Source organism: Chiloscyllium punctatum, chromosome 8, assembly GCF_047496795.1.
Source record: "Chiloscyllium punctatum isolate Juve2018m chromosome 8, sChiPun1.3, whole genome shotgun sequence".
Lineage (NCBI taxonomy): Eukaryota > Metazoa > Chordata > Chondrichthyes > Orectolobiformes > Hemiscylliidae > Chiloscyllium > Chiloscyllium punctatum.
In genome coordinates this window covers 92,175,332-92,188,231 of record NC_092746.1, presented here as the reverse complement: position 1 = coordinate 92,188,231, position 12,900 = coordinate 92,175,332, and the positions used below count along the sequence as shown (strand labels likewise).

Sequence of the window (12,900 nt, the reverse complement as noted above, 5' to 3'; positions counted from 1 at the left end):
ATTTTACTTTAGATTAGTATGCAGATTCTGATGATTATACAAATTCCATTCTATTCAAGACATTTTTGGCAATGTTAAGGTTTTACAAATCATTCCCATCTGAAGGGCAGGCATGTTTACCTGCAATAGATGTAGCAGGACATTTAAATAACAAACACTGAGACATGATATAACTCAATATAAACATTACTGGAATAAGAATAAACAAATTACTCATTAGTAATGGCAGATGTAACATTCTGCTTTTAATTATTCCCATTGAATTCCTTTAGAGTGAGTTCTCATGAGTTTTCAACTCTTCTGGAAACCTGCATGAGTAAAGTAGCTTTAATAAATCACCTTCCCTATGCTTTGTCTGCTTACTGAACAAATATATCTATGTGGCAGGAGTTCAACAAAGTCAGAGGTGGAAGAAGATATCTACGTTTCATCAGCTTTCAGAACTCATTATAAAAATGAAAAAAATGTTGAGATAAGTTTGTAGAACATGGAATGTTATGTCACATGAAGGAGCACCAGCAGAGAACAGAGCATCTATTGAGAAATTCTGGAAAAACGAAGACAGATGAAAATCACTCTAGAGGGAACACTGCAATTTTGAACATTTATAACTTTTGCTAGCAAAATCAGAGCCTATTTATAATGGATCATATGGTCTCAGTTGGTGCTGTTTTATGATCTCTACCCATATTGGCACAGTGGATCCAGTTTGTGAGATATCAGAGTACAGAAAGTACCAGAGGGAATTAAAAGACTAAAGAAAACTAAAGGCTGGCACATTTCTTTGATGCCACTTAAGTTTAAAATTCAAATCTAAGCCTTCATACAAATTACATTTTAGTTGCATCTAAATCCAACAAAATTCGGGTAAATTATTATTATAGATGCTTTGAGTTAAAGTTAATGAAGTTTCAAATGTTCCCATAAATTTGTGTATCACAGCTTATCAAAACAATCTAAACTTTCACAAGAATCCCTGAACAGGATCTGCATCTTATGGATCAGGAAAAAAAAAGCTGTTCTACATTCAATGGCTTTGTTCTGAAGCATTGCCAACAACTACATGTTACTGTAAAACTAAATGGGGATTGATTTAAAACAAGTGTTGTTTTGAATGTGGCAAAATATTGAGAAACCCACGAATGTAGTTGGAATACACATTAAACTGCGATGTGCAATGCAGCTTTCTCCACTGTGGTTTTAAACCTTTAAAGGGGTTGTGTCATTCATCGTCGCAAACAAACACCACAACAAGTTTAGTCTGTTCTTAGAAATAAAGCATCTGTTAAAATTTGTCTGATTGACTGCCAAGTTCATCCACACTTCAAAGCAATTGTGAAGCATATGAAGTGTTTTTGGATGTTTGAGATAGCTGTTTTATAAACGCAAATTCTTCTTTATTTTAGCATATGCTATTTACAAGCTGCAACGTTTGAGGATTATGTCGGGAGGAGGCAACCAAACATATAGTCAAAAGATGCTGAATTTATAAAAACATTTGAAACATTGGAGCAAGCTAAAGACATGTAGGATGATTGCCACAAAAAGGACATAATGATTGTAAGCTTGGTGAAGACTAGGAGGATGAGTTGCCAGTGAAAGTCAAAATGGAAAGAGAGAAGAAAGCACTAGTTAAGAGACAATGCAAACCATTTGGAATTTGAACTTAGCAATAATAATGGTAAGGGAATGAAATACACAGAAAGAAAGAAACAAAAAGTTAGAAGACTGAGAAATAGAGGGACCTGTATTAAAATAATTATTAAGCATTACATCTGGTACAGCAGGCAATATAAATACCTTCCTCAATGTGATTAAATATAATTAATGCAAATATATACTTTTACCTTAAAGAAAACAAAGAGAAAAACTTAGAGCTTTGATAATATATACGAACATGAGGATATTGGACAATTTATTCATTAGCCCATTGCCTTAATATCTTGCTTATAATGTAATTGAGTCAGAGGATAATTAACTGAGTTAAGTTAGATAATGAACACATATGGAAAAGTTACTATGGTCATTCTCCATTCTCACCAAGTTGCTGGCAGGTTCAAATCCCAGACATGTGCACGCATGGACAATTGCCAGAATCAGTCTTTCTCTTATTCTATTAACAATGGGCAGACTTGAATCAAAACAGCATTGCACCAGCAACACGATCAAGGAACACAAAAAACAAAAAAGTTTGAAATGCATGAACCAACTACGCTGAATGGAGTTTTAACAAAATGACAGGCAACTTCAAAAAATCCTTAGTGTTGATGAATGACATTAAATTTGATCCTGTTCTTCCAAGCAGAATTGATAAACAAAAATATAATGCTTTCAAAAACATATCTCCTGTTTTAAAATGGGCGATTTTAGTGAGCAAGGATAAATTAACACAATATTGAGCAACTCTTAAATTCGGCAAGAAACCCAGAACATATATTTGAAAATAATGGAATGCAACCATTTATTAAAATTTTACCGAAATGTAGAAATTGAAAACTTCATGACTCTGCATTGTTGTTGGGAAAGTAATGCAATCATTTGATATTTAGAAGTAGTATTCTAGAACACTTGAAATACATTACTGGAAATTTACTTTTCAGTTTGATAACTGTGGAATTAACTAGATCTATTAATAACTAAACATGTCAGAAAGAAATCACCTATCAGGAAGTCAGCAAAATATCAAAGCTTCATAGTTTAAGTAAAGAAATATGCACAAAGCAATGGTTAAGATAAATTTGACAGGCTGTAGTCAAGCTAATTCAAAAATCTGCAAACAAGATAATCTGACAGAAGTAAGTTTTGTTAATGCATTCTTACCCTTCTTTATTCTGCAAATTTTGAGACTGCTCACTAAATGAATTAAACGACTCTGAGAACAGCTTTGGTGATGTAAGTGAAACCCTCTGTGAAGGCGGTGGGGAGCCTGGCACATCACTCACAGTGGAATCCTTGAGGTTTGCAGAAGTTTCACAAACACTTGTCTGGTCCAGAATTCTTCCTTTGGCACTTGTTTCAAGCACATTTTTGTGATTTTCTTTGTTCAATAAAGTTTCTCTTTCTGTGAAATCATTTCCTTCCGGTGAGAAACATTCTTTATGTGAACCAGGTGACAGAGTCTGTGGTTCACTCAACGTTGTATCCCTGGAACCGTGCAATTTAATCGATTCACTGCTGTGATCTTTTTCTGCTTGTGATGGCACTTTTTCAGTTAGATCAAACTCTTTTCTTCCTCTGGAGTACTTGGCTGCAACACGCCCATCCAGTTCAGAGTCCAAGGCAATCCCATATTTCTCAGCCAGCTGTCTCCTCCGTTCGGCCTTGTATTTTGCTATTCTCTCTGCTTTTGCATCTAAAGCATCGGTATCCATACCAACGCCATAAGGAGATTCAGTATCCATCTGCTTAACCTCTCCTCGGCACCTTGGTCTCGACTGCCTTTCTGAAGGAGAATCTTCAACCAGGTGATGCTCCAAGCCCTCCTTATTTGATCTCCTAACTGGAAAAAAAAAGTACATTTATTTGTTAAAATTTCCCTTATCTACTTTGACTTCCAAAAGCCATGAGCTGTTTCAGCCAGTGAAGAGCAACTTAGTTTGGGTTTCTACCAACTGTAGTTTACAAATGGTCTCCTGCAGCCGCTTCACAAGTCACCGGCATTATGCAGAGCCAGGGCCTGATGTGGACTGGAAGCTAAGAGCTAGAGTGGTCTGCTGTACTGAACCCTTTTCCATAACGCTGGACAGCTTACTTCTGTAATGTCTAAAATCTTGTAAAAAACGAAGCTGTGCCTTGGCACTTTTGTATCCAGGTCATGCTGTAATTGGTGACTTATAAACTTTTCACTATACACATTGAGTATATGTGACAATAAAAGCTATTCTAAATAAGTTTCAGGAAAAATCTCCCTCCAATTCCTCCATTGTGGAGATAAATTTGAACCTCATTCCTTACTGTCTCAAAGTTAATCACCTTACATGGAACGATGGACACATGCCAAAACACTATTACTCCCATTATCAACTCGCAAAAGTCCAACACATTAATTCTACAAAAAGGGTGGCAGCACGAAACAGAGTAAACATCAGTGAATATGTACGGTTACTTTGATCAAATCCTCAAAATGGAAATATTTAAGTTATATTTGTCCCATCAAATTTATGGTAGCACCAACAATTTACATTGTGCTATGAACATTTAAACACTTCCCTGTGTTCTTTAATATTGTTTCTTATCAAATTATTTACCAATTATAACATCTTAAGCATATTTTATCTTGCTTTAATGAAATTGCAAATTGAAATGGACAGGTACAATGTTGTAGGCATCACAGAGACATGGCTGCAAGGGGATCAGAGCTGTGATCTAAACATCCAAGGATACGTGTCCTATCGAGAGGACAGAGGGGGCCAGGGGTACTTGTTGATAAGAAATGAAATTTTATTGATAACAAGAAGTGATAGAAACTGTGTGGATAGAGTTGAGGAATAGCATCAGATAAAAAAAACCTTATTGGAGTTAATGTACAGGCCTCCGAGCAGTGGTCAGGATGCGCAGCAGAAAATCAATCAGGAGTTAGAAAAGGCATGTAAGAAAATAGCTATTGCAATAATCATAGGGAATTTCAATATGCAGGTGGACTGAGAAAATCAGTTTGGCAGTGTCTCCCAAGAAAAGAAATTTGTGGATGGTTTATGTGATGGCTTATTTTGGTGTGGCTTGTAGTAGAGCCCACTAGGGAACAGGCAAATGTGGATTTGATGAGATCTAACAAAGCAGACTTGATTAGGGAGCTTAAGGAGAAGGCACCCCTAGGGGGCAGTGACCATAATATGATAGAATTCATCCTGCAGTTTGAGAGAGAGAAGCTGGAATCAGATGTAACGATATTACAATGAAGTAAAGGCAAATACAAAGACATGAAGGAGGAGCTGAACAGAGTTGACTGGAAGGGGAGACTAGCAGGGAAGATGGTGGAGTGGTAATTGAGTTTCTGGGGTAATTTAGGAGGTGCTGCAGAAATTCATCCCAAGGAAGAAGACACATACTAAGGGGAGGATGTGGCAACTACCTCTGATAAGGGAAGTCAGAGACAACAGCTGAAGCAAAAGAAAATGCACTCATTGTGGTGAAGATTAGTGGGAAACCAGAGGTTTGGGAAGTCTTAAAAATAAACAGCAGAGAACAACTAACAAAAAGCATTAAGTGGGGGTGGGGCGGGAAGAGGATAAAATATGTAAGCTAGCTAGTAAAATTAAATATTGCAAGGGATTTTTTAGAAACCCAAAAAGGTCAGAGAGAAGCAAGAGTGAACATTGGGCCACTGAAAAAATAGGCTGAAGTAGTCATAATGGGGAACAAACAAATGGCAAAGGAGCTGAACGGGTGCTTTGCATCAATTTTCACAGTAGAAGATACCAGTAGCATACCAGAACTTTAAGGGATTCAGGAGGCAGAAGTGAGTGCAGCGACCATCACTAAGGAAAGGTTCTAAGACCAGATGGACTACACTTCAGGGTTAGCAAGGAGAGAGCAGAGGTGGTTATGGAGGCATTGGTGGTGATCTTTCAAGTGCTACTGGAGTCAAGTTGGGTCCACGGCACTGGAAAATGGCTAATGTAACACATCTGTTTAAGAAGGAAGGGAGGCAGAGACAGGAAACTATAGGCCAGTTAGTCTGACCTTGTTTGTTGGTAAGATTTTTCACTGAATCCTTTTCATAGAATCCCATTCTCTCATCGAGCCCACACCAATTCTCTGAAGAGCATCCCCACCCATCCCCAATCTCCCTACCGTATCCCTGTTACCCTATGTTTCCCATGGCCAATCCATATAACTTAAGACTGTGGGAGGAAAACTGAGCACCTGGAGGAAACCCACATCAACACTGGAGGAATGGGCAAACTCCACACAGACAAACTCCACACTGCTTGAGGGTAGAATCAAATCCGGGTCCCTGGTGCTGTGAAGCAGCAGTGCTAACCACTGAACCTCTGTGCCGCCCCTTCAAGACCATTACTTAGGATGTGATAGCGGAGTATTTGGAAATACATGGTAAAATAGGGCTGAGTCAGCACGGCTTCATCAATGGGAGGTCATACCTGACAAATCGGTTATAATTCTTTGAGGAGGCAATGAGTCACTTTGACAAAGGAGAGCCAGTGGACATGATGTATTTGGATTTACAGAAGACCTTTGACAAGATGCTACACAGAAGGTTGCTAAATAGGTCAGAGCTTATGGAGTTAGAGACAAGGTACTGGCATGGATGAAGGATTGGCTGATTGGCAAAAGGTGAGATAAACAGGTCTTTCAGGGCAGATGGCGAGTCGCGGAGCTCCGCAGAGGTCTATGTTGGGACCACAACTATTCACATTATGCATGAACAATCTGGACGAAGGGACTGAGGGCATTGTTGTTAGGTTTTCAGATGACACAAAGATAATTTAAGGGACAGATAATGTTGAATGGATAGGGAGGCTGGAGAAGGACTTGGACAGGCTAGGAGAGTAGGCAAAGAAGTGCAGATGGAATACAATGTGAAGTTATGCAATTTTGTTGGAAGGATACAGGTGTAAACTATTTTCTAAATGGGGCAAGGTTTCAGAAATCTGAAGCATAAAGGCACCTAGGTGTCCTAGTTGAGGATTCTCTTCAGGTTAACATGCAGGTTCGGTTGGGAGCTAGGAAGGCAAATGCAACACTAGTTTTCATTTTGAGATGCCTAGAATACAAGAACAGGCATGAACAGATAGAAAGCTGTATAAAGCTCTGGTCAGACTGAGTTTAGAATATTGTGACCATTTTTGTGTCCCATACTTAAAGAAGGGAATGCTGACATTGGAGGGGATCCTGAGCAGGTTCACCAGAATGATCCAAGGAATGCAGAGAGTGTCATACGAGGACTGGAGGAGGACTCCGGGTCTGTACTCTATGAAGTTTATAAAGATGAGGGGAATTTTGTTGAAACTTACATAATACCAAGAGGCCTGGACAGAGTGGACATGGAGAAGATGTTTCTAGCAGGAGAGACTAGGATCCAAGGGCATAGCCTCAGACTCTTGAGAACTGAGATGAAGTGCAATTTCTTTAGCCAGAGGGTGAAGGGCTGTGAAGGCCAAGTCATTGAGTGTACTTAAGACAGAGATAGATAGGTTCTTGATAAGTAAGGGGATCAGAGGTTATCAGGAGAAGGCATGAGAATGGGGTTGAGAAACATATCAGCCATGATCAAATGGCAGAGCAGAATGGATGAGCTAAGTTGTCTGATTCTGCTCCTATATATTCTAGTCTTTACTAAAAAGAATCAAAGATGGCTTTAGTCACGACTTTAGTTTATACAACTGATCAATGATCGTTAACACGATTGAAAATTTGGTGGCACGAGCAGATGGTCCATACACCAGTTCTGTTATGAATTAAGGGTCACTCACACCTTACTTCAGAAGCTAAAAATCACAACACTAGGTTGTAGTCCAACAGGTTTAATTGGAAGCACATTAGTTTTGGAAAGCCAGTGTGCTTCCAATTAAACCTGTTGGACTAGAACCTGGTGTTGTGTGATTTTTAACTTTGTACACCCCAGTCCAACACCGGCATCTCCAAATCATGACTTCTGAAGCACATAAGTATCTTGGAGGACAGAACGGGAGTCAATTTCTTTATTCACACACAAGAAGCTATTTTTGTCATTTCTCATACAAAACTGTTAGAAGATTTGTTTAAAAAGTAGTGAATCTGATTTTAAAAATTCATCTTTACTGTGCTTGTTGAGAAATTTTAGAGAGTTTCTATAGAAAGAGGAAATGCCTTTCACTAAACAATCCTTTGTACTCGAACCTCTCTCACCTAGGGGTGGACTGCAGGTATCAGAAGCTCGTGTGTATCTCGGAGTGTCTTCCTCCAGCAGGCGGTGAGTAACTAGCTCGCGACAATTCTGCAACAACACTGGCTGTGTATCACCTCCAATTCCTTCCAAACGTCTTGCAATTCTCTCTTTCCTGCGCAGAATAGTTTTGAGAGTTGAAAATGTTGTAAAATCCATAGCCTATGAAAACTATTTCAGCAAGCAATCCACAAAATGTGCAGAAAGCTCAAATTGCTCAATAGTTCCAACAGTGCATTTACTTACAAAAAAAGTGTAAACAAGTTATTAGCATTTTAGTTATTCCACCCAAAACTAAACATCGTTTAAATTCCCTTAATACCTGTTCATTTCCACAGTAGATTTTTGGCCAGCTTCAAAAAGTTTTCGAAGTTCTGAAACTAAGAAACAGTGATTCTTAAAAGCATGTCAAAATGCAAGTGCTTCCCACAAGAGACTTTCTTGAACATTTTGATCAATTTACATAATGCTATTTAGCATATAATGCCATTCAGTAATGCCATTCAGACAAAATTCCAGACAAGTACCATTAGTTTAACAGCAAACGCATAATTCAGAATCATTTTGATCCTCTTAATTTACTTGCAAGGTTGTTCCAATAAAACAAGCATTATCGGTTATCCATCCTACAGCATGCAGACAGGTCCTTTGACTCAACTCGTCCTTGCCAACAAAATGTCCATCAACATTAACCCCATTTTCCTGCACTTTGCCTATATCTTTCAAAACCTTTCCTATCCATGTATTAAACTGAGCTTTTTTTTAAAATGCTATGTCTATGAGCAATACAATATTCAATTACTTAGAACAATTTCTCTTTTAACATTCTGAAAACAATTCTTATTACAACCCAAATCCTTTCCTCACTGGAAATCTCTGATAATTCCTGTTACTAACTCACCTTATATCTTGGCTTCATATATTCCCTAGTTTGGTTTGATGGTAATATGACAGGGACCTTTAAAATGAAACCTACAGTGTCACGGGAAATTATACTTCAAATCAGCTCCGCAGTGACTCCTGTCTGAGATCAGTTCAAACTAAATCACCTCTCAAATTTCTACCCCTGGACTGGGGAGTGGTGACTCTCAGTTTGGACCCCATGACTCTTCTCTCTTTAATGGGAGAGGATCCTCTAAGAACTTGGTGACTACTTATTTTTACATAAATGGTTTGTTTCCACAGACTGATCATAGTATTCAACCCCTAGTCAATGATTATCAAGAAAATGATCGCATAATTAATTTTCTGAATCCCTGTCCTTCTTTTTAATAATCTTTAGCTGGAACTTTTCTCTATAATTTAGGAGGTTAAAGGGTAATCTGATCAAAGGCTTCAAGATATTAACAGGAAAAGACAGTGTCGATGAAGATTAACTATATCTACTGGCGATTCTAGATCTAGAAGGCATAGACTGAAAATTAGGGCCAGACTATTGGTTAGGCCACTGTTGGAATATTGCATGCAATTCTGGTCTCGTTCCTATCAGAAAGATGTGAAATTTGAAAGGGTTCAGAAAAGATTTACAAGTATGTTGCCAGGGTTGGAGGATTTTAGCTATACGGAGAGGTTGAACAGGCTGGGGCCGTTTTCCCTGGAGTATTGGAGGTTGAGAGGTGACCTTACAGGATGTTTATAAAATCATGAGGGGCATGGATAGCATAAATAGACAAAGCCTTTTTCCCTGGGGTGGGGAAGTCCAGAACTACAGGGCATAGGTTTAGGGTGAGAGGGGAAAGATATAAAAGAGACCTAAGGGGCAACTTTTGCACGTGAGGGTAGTACGTGTATGAAATGAGCTACCAGAGGAAGTGGTGGAGGCTGGTACAATTGCAACATTTAAAAAGGCATCTGGATGGGTATATGAATAGGAAGGGTTTGGAGGGATATGGGCCGGGTGCTGGTAGGTAACACTAGATTAGGTTGGGATATCTGGTCGGCATGGATGAGTTGGACCAAAGGGTCTGTTTCCGTGCTGTGCATTTCTATGACTCTAAAAATTTGCAAGTTTCACAAGGTCATTAATTTCCAGTGCCAGGCCTGTTTACTCTGCTTCTTCTCTCAAGGACAAATCAGGTGTCATGCTGTTGAACTAAGAACTTGAACATTAAACTTCAATTGAGTTAAGAAGTTTAAATCAATTGTACAAAACTTTGAATTAGGAAGTTAAATATTTTCAGCAAAGAGCTGATCATAAAACTGTTACAAGCTTCCACTGTGGAAGTAGTCTGCTCTTCCACCGTGTTGGATAGTACATCCATTAACTTGGCTGCTGAACTTTAATATTCCCGTTGCTGCACTCACTTGTTTCAATTGACCAAAAAAAAGAGCAAAACAGTTCCCTATTCAAAAGAATGATGATTTGCATTTCTGTTTTGCTCATGTGATTTATTGTTTTCAGTTAATTCACTCATGGGATGTGGACATTACCAGCATTTATTGCTCATCCCTTGTTACTCTTAAGATGGTGGCGAACTGCCTTCTTGAACCATTGCTGTCTGTGTGTTGAAGTAGATCCACAATACCATTAAGGAGGAAGTCAAAAAATCACACAATTAGGAGAAGGTGTAGACTGCAGATGCTGGAGATCAGAGTTGAAGATTGTGGTGTTGGAAAAGCACAGCCAGTCAAGCAGCATCCGAGGAGCAGGAGAGGGAGCGTTTCAAGTATGAGCTTTTTATTAGGAATGAGCTCATTCCTGAAGAAGAGCTCATACGTGAAATGTCGATGCTCCTGCTCCTCGGATGCTGCCTGACCAGCTGTGCTTTTCCAATACCACACTTTGATGACTATAACCTGGTTTTTAGATTAGATTAGATTAGATTACTTACAGTGTGGAAACAGGCCCTTCGGCCCAACAAGTCCACACCGCCCCGCCGAAGCGCAACCCACCCATACCCCTACATCTACCCCTTACCTAACACTACGGGCAATTTAGCATGGCCAATTCACCTGACCTGCACATCTTTGGAGTGTGGGAGGAAACCGGAGCACCCGGAGGAAACCCACGCAGACACGGGGAGAATGTGCAAACTCCACACAGTCAGTCGCCTGAGGCAGGAATTGAACCCAGGTCTCTGGCGCTATGAGGCAGCAGTGCTAACCATTGTGCCACCGTGCCGCCCGTGTTGTGTGATTTTTGACTTTGTCCACCCCAGTCCAACACCAACACCTCAGGTGGAATTTTCAGGATTATGACCCAAAGACACTGAAGAAACAGCAAAATATTTCAAGGTGAGGCGCTGGAGAGGGGAATTTGCAGGTGGTGGCATTCCTGTGTATCTACTGTCTTTATCCTTCTTGGTGAAAGTAGTTGTTGGTTTGGATGGTGCTGGCTAAAGTAAATTTGTTGTTAAATGTTGACTGAAGGATAAATATTGGGTAGAGAATTGATAGAACTTCTAAGTCTTCTTTGAAGACTGCTATGCAGCTTTTCACATCCTCTTCAGAGGGGAGGAATTTTAATATCCTGAATGAAAGATGGATAGAAACAAAGGAACAAGTGTAGACTATTCAGCAATTGGAGCCACTTGGTCATCTATCTGAACACCATTTACTCGTTATGTCATTAGTATCGAGAAACCGGTCAATCTCTAGACTTGAATACAGGCAGTGATCGAGTCTCCACAGCTCTCTGGGTGGAGAACATTAAAAAAAAATTCGCTGAGGAAGAGCTCATTCCTGACGAAGAGCTCATGCTCAAAATGTAGACTCTCCTGCTCCTCGGATGCTGCTTGACTGGCTGTGCCCTTCCAGCACCTTTGAGTAATGATATTCGTTTCTGCATCTAGCCCTTTAAGAATTTTCTAAGTTTCAATGAGGTTACTCCTCACTTTCTTCTAAATACCAGAGAGAGTACAGGTCCAGTCTCCTCAAACTCTCCTCCTAACAGAGGCCCACCATATCAGGAACCAGCCTCATGACCACTGGAAGGTACATTCTTCCTTATATATGGGGACCAAAACTAAACACAATACTCTAGGATATTCTTCCACTTATCACTTCATCTCACAATGCAACACTCCCCAATTCAAGACTGAAGTGCCAGCCTAGATTTATGTGTTCAAACCTTTGGAATACAGCTCAAACCCAAAACCTTCAAGTTCCCACAATACATCACACCAGTTTGCATCAGCTCAAGGCTAAATTTCTCAAACTCTCCTAGCTGACCACCTCACCTCCAACCTTGGAGAAGTGCAATTCATCCAGAATTCTGCAGTTTTCTTACCCACTCGAGGACTCTCATTTCTCCCACCATGGCTCTTACCAAGTGTCTACATAGTTTCATTTTATGCTACCTCAGTTGATTCCCAAAGCCCCGGCTTTTTATTTTCATTCCTCTGACATTAAATTTACTTATCAAATTTTCTTTGATAGCTCTGGTACAGACCAGTCTTCAGTCACTGCCCCTAAAGCCTTTGAAAATCCTTCTTATTGCCTGTTATTTCCCAGAGCTTGCTGGAGATTTCAGTTTCCAGTTGCTCTCAGACCTACAGCTTAATCCCACTTAAATCTTTTTTTCTTTCATTCACTCAGTGTCTAGTACCTACACTCAGGATTTATGTCTAATGTACTCAGGTAATTTTTAAGAGAAATTAATTGAAATTAAGCTACTTGACCATTCAATAGGCTATTGATAAATAACCAAGTTTTCTTTATACTCCCATATTATTCACCCAATTATAACAAAAGACAAGTCAGAGAGATATCTGAACCAGTCAGTATGCAACCCACACTTAAGGAAAAAAAATGCCAGATCCCAACAGTTAGTTCTTTTCACCATATAAGTATAGTATAAATACAAAAACATTCCTTAAAAAAGCACACAATGTCCAACATTTTTGAAAAACAGATTTTGTTGATGGAAAATGCTGAACAGCCTTGGAAGCGAATAAAAAACAGATTACCAATGTTATTCACTCTCCATTTTCTTTGTCAAGTTATAGTTTACCAGACTTGGCATTTGACACCTCCATTGTCCAAACTGCATTTTGACTAGTACTTACTGTTTGCGC

At 39.4% G+C, this 12,900-nt stretch overlaps 1 protein-coding gene across 8 annotated transcripts in view; it reads right to left on the bottom strand.

Moving 5' to 3' along the window:
- The window catches only part of svila (supervillin a), a 340,124-nt gene that overhangs the window by 158,759 nt on the left and 168,465 nt on the right, over positions 1 to 12,900 (bottom strand). For all 8 annotated transcript variants that reach the window (XM_072576064.1, XM_072576065.1, XM_072576066.1 and 5 more), the window contains 3 exons: positions 8,208 to 8,265; positions 7,849 to 8,000; positions 2,821 to 3,499 (listed from right to left, as the gene is read on the bottom strand). In XM_072576064.1, the coding sequence (XP_072432165.1) occupies positions 2,821 to 3,499; positions 7,849 to 8,000; positions 8,208 to 8,265 (889 nt within the window). The remainder of the gene's footprint in view (positions 1 to 2,820; positions 3,500 to 7,848; positions 8,001 to 8,207; positions 8,266 to 12,900) is intronic.